Raw genomic sequence first — 12816 nt, 5'->3', positions numbered from 1 at the left:
TAATGCAGTTATGAAAGTTACAGTGCAGTAGATGAGTTAATGCAGTTATGAAAGTTACAGTGCAGTAGATGAGTTAATGCAGTTATGAAAGTAGTCCATTAGTGCAAATGAGCATTCAGTGTAATGTTCCTGGTGTGCAAGTGAGCAGTATAGAGTGCAAATGATGCGTGTAAACAGTCCGGTAGAGCAGATACATGAAGTACTGGTGTGTACAGTTCCGTCATGCATGGCAGCCCTGTAGTGCAATGTAAACATTGTAATAGCAGCATTAAGTTAAAGTTATGAGGGTAGTGAAATCAGTGGGGAGCAGAGTTCAATAATGAAACAGCTCTGGGAAAAAAGCTGTTTCCTAGTCTGCTGGTTCTTGCCCGGAGGCACCTGAAGCGCCTACCGGAAGGCAGGAGAGTAAACAGTCTATGAGCGGGGTGAGAGGAGTCCTTGAGAATGCTGCGAGCTCGACGCAGACAGCGTTTCTTCTGGATGTCCTCAATGGAAGGGAGTGTAGTTCCTGTGATGCGCTGGGCTGTTTTCACCACCCGCTGCAGTGCCTTGCGCTCAGCAACAGAACAGTTCCCGTACCAGACTGTGACACAGTTGGTCAGGATGCTCTCTATCGTGCAGCGATAGAAGTTCACCAGGATAGTTGAAGACAGTTGGTTCTTCTTCAGTGTCCTCAGAAAGAAGAGACGCTGGTGAGCCTTCTTGACCAGGCATGAGGTGTTGGTGGTCCAGGACAGGTCCTCCGAAATGTGGGTCCCCAGGAACTTAAAACTGGAAACACGTTCAACAGCCGTCCCGTTAATGTGGATGGGGTCGTGTGTGCCTCCTTTCGCCTTCCTGAAGTCCACGATGATCTCCTTTGTCTTTGAAGTGTTAAGGAGCAGGTTGTTGTTTGAGCACCATGTGGCCAGGTGCCGTACCTCCTCCCTGTAAGCAGTCTCATCGTTGTTGCTGATGAGACCAATCACTGTTGTATCGTCTGCAAACTTGATGAGGGAGTTAGATCCATTCACAGGCCTGCAGTCGAGTGTGAAAAGGGAGTAGAGAAAGGGGCTCAGTACGCAGCCCTGTGGTACACCAGTGTTAAGGGTGGTTGTGGTGGAGCAGATGTGGCCTAACCTAACAAGCTGAGGCCTGTTCGTCAGGAAATCCATAATCCAGTTGCAGGTTGTATTGTTAATGCCTAGGTTTCCAAGTTTGATGATTAGCTTGGAAGGGATTACGGTATTGAATGCAGAGCTGAAGTCTACAAACAGCATGCGTGCATAAGTGTCCTTATTGTCCAGATGTGTGAGCACTGAGTGCAGCGCCATGGACACTGCATCATCTGTGCTCCTATTGCTACGGTAGGCAAATTGGTATGGGTCCAGTGTGGATGGTAAAGAGTCTTTTAGGTGTGACAGGACCAGCCGCTCAAAGCACTTCATAACAATGGGTGTGAGTGCTACAGGGCGGTAGTCGTTCAGGCATGTCGGGCTGGAATGTTTTGGAATGGGCACAATGGAGGTGGATTTGAAACATGCTGGAACAACTGCTTGGGCGAGGGACAGGTTGAAGATGTCCGTGAAGACCCCAGCGAGCTGCTCCGCACATGCCCGGAGTACGCGACCAGGGATGCCGTCAGGGCCAGCAGCCTTGCGCGCATTTATCCGGCTTAGTGCAGTGAAAACATCTGTGGAATTTACTGTGATGATTGGGTGGTCGGTGGAAGGTGTGAGCCTGGTGGCGGGTTCCTTATTGTCTCTCTCAAAGCGTGCATAAAAGTCATTAAGCTCGTTCAGAAAGGCAGCATCTGTGGTTATGGGGATGGAGTGGTTGGGTTTATAGTCACTAATGGCCTGGATGCCCTGCCACATGCGTCGAGGGTCAGAATTGGTAAAATGCTCCTCTAGCTTCAACTTGTAGCAGTGCTTGGCCTTTTTGATGCCCCTCTTCAGATTTGCCCTGGAAGTACTATAGGCCTGTGCATCACCTGATCTGAAGGCGGTGTTGCGTGCTTTCAACAGGAGGCGCACTTCCTTGTTCATCCATGGCTTCTGATTAGGGTATATGGTGATCTGCTTTTGAGTTGTGACACTATCAATGGTGGTATTGATGTAGTCCAATACAGAGGAGGTGTAGCTGTCAATGTCCGTGTGAGAGCCACTGGTGGCCTGAGAAGCAAACATTCTCCAGTCTGTGTGTAGAAACCTTTCCTGGAGTGTGAAGTCTGCCCCCGCAGGCCACACCTTGATGGTCTTCATTGATGGCTTCACACGATTAATGAGAGGTGAATACTTGGGGGTGAGCAACAAAGAGAGGTGATCAGATTGACCAAGGTGGGGGAGGGGGGTTGCGGTGTAAGCTTCAGCCATGTTTGTATAGATATGGTCTAAAGTTTTGTTTCCTCTTGTGTGGCAGGAAACATGCTGATGAAATTTAGGGAGCACTGTCTTTAAGTTTGAGTGATTAAAATCTCCCGCAACAATAAATGCAGCCTCCGGGTGAGCAGTCTGTTGTTTACTGATGGCTGCATGAAGTTCTTTCATAGCAAGCTTGGCATCAGCATCCGGTGGAATATAAGCTGCCGTTATAATGGTGGAAGTGAATTCCCGTGGCAGATAAAACGGTCTACATTTAACCATGAGAAACTCAAGGTTAGCCGAACAGTGTCTCCCGACAATAACAGAGTTCGTGCACCAAGCTTTATTGACATAAATGCACAGTCCACCTCCTCTTGTCTTACCGGATTCCTCTGCCGTTCTATCCGCGCGGTGTGTGTTGTAGCCCGCTAACTCAATAGCGTTGTCCGGTATGCCGCTGTGTAGCCATGTTTCCGTGAAGATTATGACATTGCAGTTCAAAAGTCTTTTGTTGTTGATGATGCGGAGTCGAATCTCATCCATTTTGTTCACTAATGATCGTACATTAGCAAGGAAAATGCTGGGTAAAGAGAGCCGGTGTGGTGTTAGCGTTAGCTTAGCTCTTAGCCCTCCGCGTTTTCCCCGCCTCTGTTTACGATCTCGACGCCGCCGGCGAGCACTTCCGCCGGGCCGTGTGGGGTGCGTAGCATCGGAGGTTTTGACGATCTCAGGGACGAGTTGAATGTTGCTGATATAACTTCCGGGAATGCGCAAACCGATATCCAAAAGCTCATGCCGGGTGTACGTTGTGAATGCACAACTGTTCTTAACGAACAGGCCCGAGATGAGCAAGAAAAACACTATATAATTGCTAAAACTGGAGAGACGCTGAGCCTCGCGATGTTCACGCGCCGCCATCTTGGTCTTGGATCATTACACCCTTGGGTCTTAAGGGTGTAATAAAGATTTTGATTCCTTCAAGGATCTGATACCCCAAAAAACTGGACTGGTCCACTGACATGGCAAAAGAAGCGAAAACGTGACGACATCTTGGTTCTGTGTCAGTCGCCATAGTGCTTTGAAAGGGATGGAGAAGGGGTGGTGTGAGCCGTTGGTTGCAGTTCTCAACCTCACCCATAGATGCCGCTATGTTTCCTCAACTGGACCTAATGAAAAATCGCAGATCATACATAATTGATTACTGCAAATTATAAAGTAAGCTGTGTTAACAAATAATGATACTATTTAACTGACTTGCATTAAAAAATGAAAAAAGTGAATATTTAAATTTGCATCATTCCCCTTGCCTTAAGTCCAAATAGAAACCAAAACCAGAAAAGCTTTAATTTCATACAGTGTTCCTCATATTTTTGATTTATCTGGAAGGTAAGAACAGTATTACAGAATAGGATGAAGACAGAGTGATAAAAATGACTTTCAGAGAGCATTAAGTAAAGAGCGAGCCATGACAATAAAACAGTCTTATACGCTGCTTCAATATTTCCCGAAATACAGGGACAGCATCTCTCACAGCCTGTGAAAGTCCCTTTTAAATTGGTCCTACCAAAAGTACAAATGGGAGAGATAGAAAGCCAGAACAAAAGAAAAGTGCTATCTCTGGGTGAAAGGATGCACCAAATGCATGTTGTGGGAGACAATATTACAGATAGTGACACGAACAGTGCATCATGCTTCATGTGTCTTTAATTCATTCATCAATACATTTAAAATGCAATTATAAAATCTATTAGGAGCAAGATTATATCTCTTTAATGCAGTTTTTTTCTTATTTTTGTCTCCAGAGACCCACAGAAAGTCTAGGGATAGTTCACCCAAAAATAATAATTCTGTCATCATTTACACATCCCCAGACTGTTTCAAACCTATTTACATTACTTTTATCTTCTAAACACTAATGAAGATATTTGGAAAAATGTCAGTAACCAAACAAGTCTCAACCCCCATTTACTGCCATATACATATATACATAGAAAGGTAAACAGGTTTGAAACAACTTGAGGGTGAGTAAATGATGAACTATCCCTTTAACACACCCGATTCAAGGAATCAACTTGTTAGCATAAAAGGAAACATAAAAACTATTCAGCGGTGTGGGTTCTCAGGACCAAGGTTAGCCACCGTAATATGAACAGAAACTGTATAATTGTATGTACACCCGAAAACAAAAATGCATGCAAATATGTTTTCCAAAAGAGTGAGAGTTTGAACGAATGCTTGATGTGCATTGCAATGCAGTTACAAACACACATAACACCAAAGTAAAAGACAAATACCAGAACAAAAGAAAAGAAAACAGAGTTTAGTGTGGTGCTTAAAAAAGTCAAATCAAAGGAAGCCAATTAAAATTCATCTAAAACCATTCTTTGGTTACTTCCCTGCTAGGCTACTTTCTAAATGTAAATCCGTAAACTTGTATGACATTGTTTTTGGCTCAACAATAAATGTAAAATATCAAACTTACTTTGTGTGTATATAATGCTTGTAAGCAGACAAGAGAAAGGTTGAATAATTGGCTTTTGGACAGGATATTGTATTTTACAGGAAATGAAAAACTCAGAGCACAGAGATGAAAAATGCACCCTCACAGATTACGTCTCAACCTTCACGTTTTTATGACAACGTCCACGTACGTCTGTAAAAGCAATAAGGAGGACCCTTGTTCCACATGTAAACAGCTATTCACAGACATGCACCGCTGATTATTGCCCACATCTCCTCTGAACGCTAATGGAATATCCTCGCATCTTTATGAAGTCCCTTTTAACTTGGCAGCTTTTTCCCAGGTAGAAATTTGACTTTGACGGCAACTAAATGTACGGGGAATAGTCTGGCACCGTTGCACCTCATTACTGCCGGAGTCCGACTGCGCAGTCCAACCACAGCACCGTGACTTTCCAAATCGAACACTACCGCTCCACTTTCCTTTATTAACATGAAAGCTTTTCTGGCAGGTCGCTCGCGAAAGAATCCATTTGTAGCTTTAGTGACGGCATTACTCGGAGACCTCCAGAAGGTGGAGACGCCATTATTAATAATTGACTGCTCAGGCTGTGTTTTGTATTTTGATGATTTGGGTTTAGTTTGTAGATTTTGTTCCAATGTCTGTCGATTATAAATGAGATTATTTTAGTTATTTAAATCAGTATAATTCTAGATGATAGGGATAATTATCCTTTCCTGTAGCTCAGTGGTATGAGCAATGCGTTAACAACGCAAGGTTGTTGGTTCGATCCCAGGGGATTGCAAATACCTATGTAAAAATGTATAAGACAAAGCAATTTAAGTCGCTTTGGATAAAAGCGTCTGCCAAATGCCTAAATGTAAATGTTATCCTATGGAATTTATCAGCGGTCTCACGGGAATTCGTGACATTGTCACGAACTGTAATCTGTTAATTCGTGTTTACTTACACGAATTTCCCCCTTTTTCATGTCACCCGTGCAGCACGACTTTCAATGTAATGTATTTTAATATGCGGTATCTATAAATATATATCAATGCAATCTCATGGGTTCAATCAATACCTATTTCACAAGTTGGCTCGTTCTTGTCAATTCCTATTTTTTACAATCTCATTGGTATGTTTTATTATGATTTGACGTTTCCCTTGTGACGAGAGGTTTAGGGGCGGGGTTAGGGCAGCCATTTATTATTGTTTTGCCAGCTCGTGAAACTCGCGTTTTTAGCCTTTTCGGCTGTGATTTTATGGTTTGAGGTGAAGTAAGATGTTCGTTAGACACATCCTAAAATATGTACGAAATCTTTTGATATCAGGTTATAAATATAAACATTTAAATATACACGCAGTCTTAGTATCGAAAGTCATGCTGAGTGACATTAAATAAAGTTGCGCTCACTGCCACGAAAAAATGGGGAAATTCGTGTCCATGAACACGAATGAATGGATTCCAAATTTTGTGTCTACGCCACGAACTGCCGTGAGCCTGGGTTGGCTGTTTGTAGTTTTAATACTGCTATACAAGCTTATTATTGTGGCTCTGTTAATTTATTTTTAATAGCTTTTCCAATTGCGCAAGCAACAGCTTCCATTAAAAGTTGGCAAATGACGGTGAAGTTGAGCTTTATAAATTTTGATTTTGCTATTCATCAGATCTGTCTTTATTTATTTCGCTGGTATACAGCCAAGCCCAATCTATACTATAGCCAGTTATGGCACAGAAAGATATTGTAGAACCCATCACGCTTAGTTTAGTTTAGTTTTTATATACGCTATCATTTCTTTTAATCTCTCTGGCTACTGTATACGATTCTTCCATGAGGCGTCGAGGCGATAAATTTAAAGATGAGCCACTATACTTCGAGTTATTATACATGCTCTCCTTGCAGATCAAACACTCAAGAAGCATAACATTTTTTATCCTTTCTATCAAGCTCGGTTGAGATCCTCTGACAATAATCTTGAATTGGCTATAAAAGTTCTCCATTACTGTTGTTCCTTTGTGATCTTTGTGAGAGTTTTGTGCACCTGAGTGACACCCGTGACCGTCCTGTCTATCAACAGGGGTATATGAAAGAACGCAAATGTTTGTTTTCTGAAGAAGGTGTTAAAAATAGGGTAACATTAATCACCGACTGAGGCTGACACAGATCGGTTTGGACGGCTGTGGCAGGCCTCACTGTCTGAGAGCGAGACTGACAGCCTTTAAATCACGCTCTGTCTGTGACTGTCACGGCAGATAGATTTGAGACAGATTTACCAGCAGAGCAGGCCGGCAGGCTGGACGGAGGTCAGTAAACACAGACTAAAATGCTGAGTGGAAGAGAGACAAAATCCTTAGGGTGAATTTTTTAAAAATGGATTTTGAAAGCTTTCGCTTTTCCTCCTATTGAAAAAGTTTGGAAAACGGACTCAATGAGTATGCAAATTTACGCTACAGTTGAATTCCAATGAATGTGTGATGCAGTCTTTGCAAGACTTTGCAGTTTTAACTTTAGTTTTATAGATGTTGTGAACTTTCTTGACGAGAAGTCTGTCATTTTCTAATAAACTTTTAGGAATCAGAGGCATGGGATGATTTTATTTTGGGGAACAACTTATCAGTCAAAGTAATTGTTTGCAGAATTTTCTTACACTTCAAATAGAGATCAATTTCAAATACCTGCTGTAAAAAGACACTTCAGCTTTATAGGGTTCATCCAAAAATAAAGCAAAAATCTTTTATCATTTACTCACACATTCCAAACCTGTGTGACCTTTTTTCTTCTGCAGAACACATACAATATTTTGAAGAATGTAGGTACTAAAACATTGGCTCCAATTGACTTTCATTGCATTTGTGTTTTATTTTCGGGTGAACTATCCCTTTAACTAGGTTGTTTCAATTGCAAACATGATCATCACTGGTGTATTGTTTGGAATCAATTATTTTTGCAACATTACTTTGGTTTAGTACATCCTTTACATTTTTTCTCTCTGCAATATAGTTTACAATTTAATATAGACTAGATGTTCAATGTAAACTGTCCTGTGAAGCTGGTGATTCGATTATTTCATTGGTAGACCTGTGTTCATTATTTGTCCCGTCATCTCTTATTATCTAGTCAAAAAATTGATTTCCATAGACATGTTCTCCCATGCATGCTACCGTAGAAAAACTGAGAAGTTCAAAAGTCCATTTCAATACCTTCAGACAGCAGCTATCTATTTTTAATAATGCAATTAGATCAGGCTGCTACACTCATTTAGCTGAATTGGTCTCTGAGAACCAGAACAGCCCAGGGGTGCGATTCTGGACCATTGACAGGCTTCTAAACGTCTCTCCTAGAAGCTGTCCTGACATAATCCTGGGCTTTAAATGTGATAAATTGGCAGCGTTCCTGACATTTTTTTTTTAACATTCACGGTGGATATAAATGGAACATTACAAAATGATGCATTGGAGAGTGTTACTGTATTATTTTTGGCATCCCAGGATCCCGCTTCACATTTTTTTGTTGTTTATTCCGATAAACCAAAGAAAGTAAATCTGTCTGAGATTTGAAGCATCACTAATGTCTAGCAAAAAGATGTCTACAAGGATTTCTGTTAAAAATACCAGGAGAAGAGCATTACCTGTATCGTAGTATATACATTGCGTGATATCAGCCTGTTCATTTAATACATCGGTCTGAACGTCTCAGGGTCACTTTAGTCTCTATTAAAAAAAAAATTGGAATGAGACAAAGGAAGCCAATTGGATTATATGTGTTTAGTTATTACTACTTTTCCAAGGAATTGAAAAAATCTCAGGGTCTCAAATACATCTAAAAAGTCTTCAATATGAAACATTTCTTACTATAAACTTGTACTTTTATCTTATATCAATAATTGTTTCCTCAGTTTCAGTTTTGATTCCTCCCAAGGAACTTCAGAAATTGTTTTGGCACAAGCAGTAGATTGACAATCTCATCTCGTTAATTTTGTAATAGAGTTAAACATGCAGGTATAGATTTATATATACATATTTATGTTATACAACACATTTTTTTAAAGGTTTCAGGCTTCCTTTTTTCATAAAACTATTTTGTTTATTCTCATATCATCCTTTATTTTTATCACTTGTTGTTTACTTTATTTGCCTTGTTAGTGCATTTATTGCAGCATTTGCATGAAAGGTGCTATCAAGTTTTATGGATTTATAGATGGAGCTGGATCAGGTGAGAACTCATCAGGGTGACAAGAGCCAGCGCTATTAAAGTCGTCTTGTCTATTTTCCCTGATGAACAAACACATGGAGCTAAACTGCATGGCAGAAATACTGGTGATTTCCATATAATTGAATTCAGATAGGATTTAATTAGGTCTCATCTGGATTGAAAGCGTGTCTCTGGAACACATATGCCTGGAAAACCCATCAGGTGATCCGTCTACCTAAATTACACATTACATACTGTTAAAATGAGCTGGAAAGTTCTTAATATATACTGTATATATGGAAGCACACACTATAGATGATCCTGAGGGTATGTATAATGCAAAGTTATGTAATGATATACATTTTAAAGTTGGGTTTTTATATTTTATTTCTATATATATTTTCAATGCATCATTTTCATTGCAGCAAGTGATGTATTAAGGAGACAAGGTTTAAAGTACACCTTGTGTGGACATGAAATTAATGTCCTCCATTTGTAGTATTACAACATCTCCCCACCCACCAAGTTCTCTAATACTTATCTATTATTTTACATTTACATTTATGCATTTGGCAGACACTTTTATCCAAAGCGACTTACATCGCAATGCACTATACCTTTCTGACTATGTGCAATCCCCTGGGTTCGAACCTATGACCTTGGTGTTGCTAACGCCATGCTCGTACCACTGACTTTCACCGAATCATAACACACTTTTTTTCACTATTATTTGCAAACCACTAACAGAGCCTTTGAGAGAGAGAGAGTTGCGTCAACTCCTCAAGTTTTTCACATCAATGGCAGTTTTTTCATGGAGCCTCTCAATAGTTCCCGGAAATTACTAAGGCATGGAGCTGCGACTAAACAGACCAATTGAGGTAAACTTTTAATTCATTTAAAGACGTCATTTAGTGGATGAAAGAATAGAAAGAAATAAAGCATAACTTCCTGGAACTATCTGAAGGCTCTCTCTCTCTCAACGGCTCTGACCACTAAATCAGCAGTTTGTCCGTTTAGAGCTACTGTAGAAAAAACATGGAGAGTTACATGTAATGGGACCCGTAGATGAAACAGTCCATTCTATGGTAATAAAAACATAACGCTGCATTATGTAAGGTCTTTATACACCTCTGAAGACAAAGTTATGTATATTATTTCTGATCCACCAAAAAACTACACATTGGTCCTTAAGTATATAGGTACTAGTTTGTATAGCCCGATCATAAATGTTAATTTGGAAAAACATCACTGGACAGCATCAATGGAAACCATACACGGAGCTGTAAATACAACACCTTACAATTTGTTATATAGATATACTTTTTATTAGAAATATGACACATTCATTTTGTGCTCTGAAAACTGTACAATAACAAAGAAACCCCAGGGAACTTAAAAAAAGGGCATGTGTTTAACGGGACAGGTTGGGGAGGGGACGGGGGGAATTCAGGCAAGTACGTATCATCTGGAGTGACAGTCAGTGATACCAAAATACACACCGTTACATGATATAGTCCGAGATTTGGGATCTCAGAATCGTGATGATATCTAGAATAATGATAACAATATTCCCCAAGCACAGTAAGAAAGATATTTATAAGCTAAAATTCGTTTTGTAGATCTCTTCTGGAAATAATTACAATGCTGTACAACAGGACTCTGACGGGAGTCTTGTGCTTTCTCTGTGTGCAACCACAACCTGACCAGAGAATAACACCCCTCTGCAGCTCATATATAAGACATTATACATATATATATTTTTTTATATATGTATATACACACACCTATACCTATAAGTGTGTATATATAAATAACCATATTTTGATTCGTTTCATGATTCTTTACAAATTCTTAGACGGATCGCCTTCGCTCCAGTGATTCCGGCTTAAGCCAATGAAATCGTGTGGATTCACATAACGGACAGCTCATCCTCAAGCAGTCACTGAGGAACGCACTGATACGTTCTCATCCAGATTGTACCAATGAAAATCTGCCATTCTCACTGACGTCTTTAAAGCGTCCACAGGGCGATGCGGCGCACGGAGCAGCACGGTGGCTAAGATGTGGGCGTGAGCGGCAATGCCGTGGGCGATACTGGCTCAGAAGAGTTTTCCTGACGTGGCAGGAAGGCGTTCGATACAGATTAACAGTCATATGTAGATAGCTTTGGGGCACTGCATTTGGGCGACGGGCATCTCGGAAATGAAGTCGCCCCTCACACCGCATTCATATGCATGTGTTTTGTGTCACACTATTAACAAGAACAATGATGATAATAATAGTATTTAGAATTCGTTTTTAATTTGATTTATTCACGTGTCCTTCCTGATTCCTGCCGGGCAGTTTGAAAGCGTTCTGTAGTTTCTAGTCTAAATTTCTCACCCATAACAAACATATTATGACAGAATACGTGTGTGTTTGTGTATATTCAGAAGTGTAAGAAATTGAAGGCCACTCACTAAGGCTCATCTGCTCTTAGCCTGAATTTCTGTCTGTCACTCCCAATGTTTCCATGGCAACGCCCCAAAATGCCAAAGAGGGTGACCACTCAACTTGCCCAGTTCAGCCATTCCTGGTAGTGCCAGCTCATTACCATAGCGTCAGGCTCAGACCTGCTTCTCTCAAAAGTGTTCCGATCCGCTTTGACATTAAGGAAAAGGCCATTCCAAGATAAAAAATTGCACAGCCACATTTCCACGTTGCTTTCCGAGACTCTCTCGCTTCACTTCTCTCTCTCATATATTTTTGGTCCACCGCACACTTATATTTCATCTTTTCATCCTTTTTCCCTGTAAGTTTGTTCTGTTTGTCGGATTCGTTTGTGGGGTCATTCAGACCTCCGTCTGCAGGTCCATGATCTCCTGGCCCACCAGAGGAATGGTGGCGCTGGCCTTCTCCCACTCCACCGCTTGCATCTCTAGAGGAGAGGCCTGCAGGGGTTCAAGCTCCTTACGCACCCATGACGGCGGAGAGTGGGTCTTCCTGATTCCCTCCCACACTCGCTTACTGGGGGTCTGCTGCTTGTCCTGCATAAAGAGAAAGATTTGTTAGTATGAATGTCTAGAATGAGGGATGTACAAAAAAGTTATTTCAGACCAAAGTTAAAAGATCATTTGTTTTAAATATATATTTGGCATATTAAATCGATTTATGTATTTTTTTTAACTATATATATATATATACATAATGGCATATATTTGTACTTTTGAACCTTTATATAAATAAATATTTTTATATAAATATAAATAAATACATCAAGATATTTAAATTGGCAATTATATATTTAAAATTGAATCTTTAGATTTTGGGGATCTTATATACACAGTATATATTTTCTAAGGGTGCTTCGAAACAATGGAATATTGTAAAAAGTGCAATTTAAATCTTGAATTGAATAAATAAATTAAAATATAACATGGACACAAAACAGTAACAAGAGGAGTGATTAACTTACACTAAGGTTGGTTTTATCGCTGCCGCCTGAGGACACACTCCATCTCTTCCCGGCCTTTCCATCCACCGGCGGAGAATCTCTATCCTTCTCTGCATGGTGCAACTTCCTGTTTAAGTCCTGGAACATGTCTTGGTGGCGCTTCCTCGTATGCATGATCTTCTGTAAGATAAAGCACGACTGAAAACTTTGCAGAAATGAACCATTAAACACTATTCATATGCGGGGCGTGTTTACCATTTTGGGGCCCCCACACATTGCCCAACATTTTTGTTTGAATTGCACAGCAGTATTGAGTACATGAAATTAATGAGACATATAAATATAAACTGGATTTATTTTACGTTGAACAACATAACAGCACAA

At 40.4% G+C, this 12816-nt stretch overlaps 1 protein-coding gene across 4 annotated transcripts in view; it reads right to left on the bottom strand.

Moving 5' to 3' along the window:
* Positions 1-10307: 10307 nt before the first annotated feature.
* Positions 10308-12816, bottom strand: part of adgrb1a (adhesion G protein-coupled receptor B1a) — a 75578-nt gene continuing 73069 nt past the window's right edge. For 3 of the 4 annotated variants that reach the window (XM_056762376.1, XM_056762374.1, XM_056762375.1), the window contains 2 exons: positions 12454-12612; positions 10308-12025 (listed from right to left, as the gene is read on the bottom strand). In XM_056762376.1, the coding sequence (XP_056618354.1) occupies positions 11831-12025; positions 12454-12612 (354 nt within the window). In that variant the 3' untranslated portion in view covers positions 10308-11830. The remainder of the gene's footprint in view (positions 12026-12453; positions 12613-12816) is intronic. The other variant, XM_056762372.1, reaches the window with a different exon arrangement.

The sequence above is a fragment of the Triplophysa dalaica genome, chromosome 12, assembly GCF_015846415.1.
Source record: "Triplophysa dalaica isolate WHDGS20190420 chromosome 12, ASM1584641v1, whole genome shotgun sequence".
Taxonomy (NCBI): Eukaryota; Metazoa; Chordata; class Actinopteri; order Cypriniformes; family Nemacheilidae; genus Triplophysa; species Triplophysa dalaica.
This window is presented reverse-complemented; position numbering and strand designations above follow the sequence as displayed.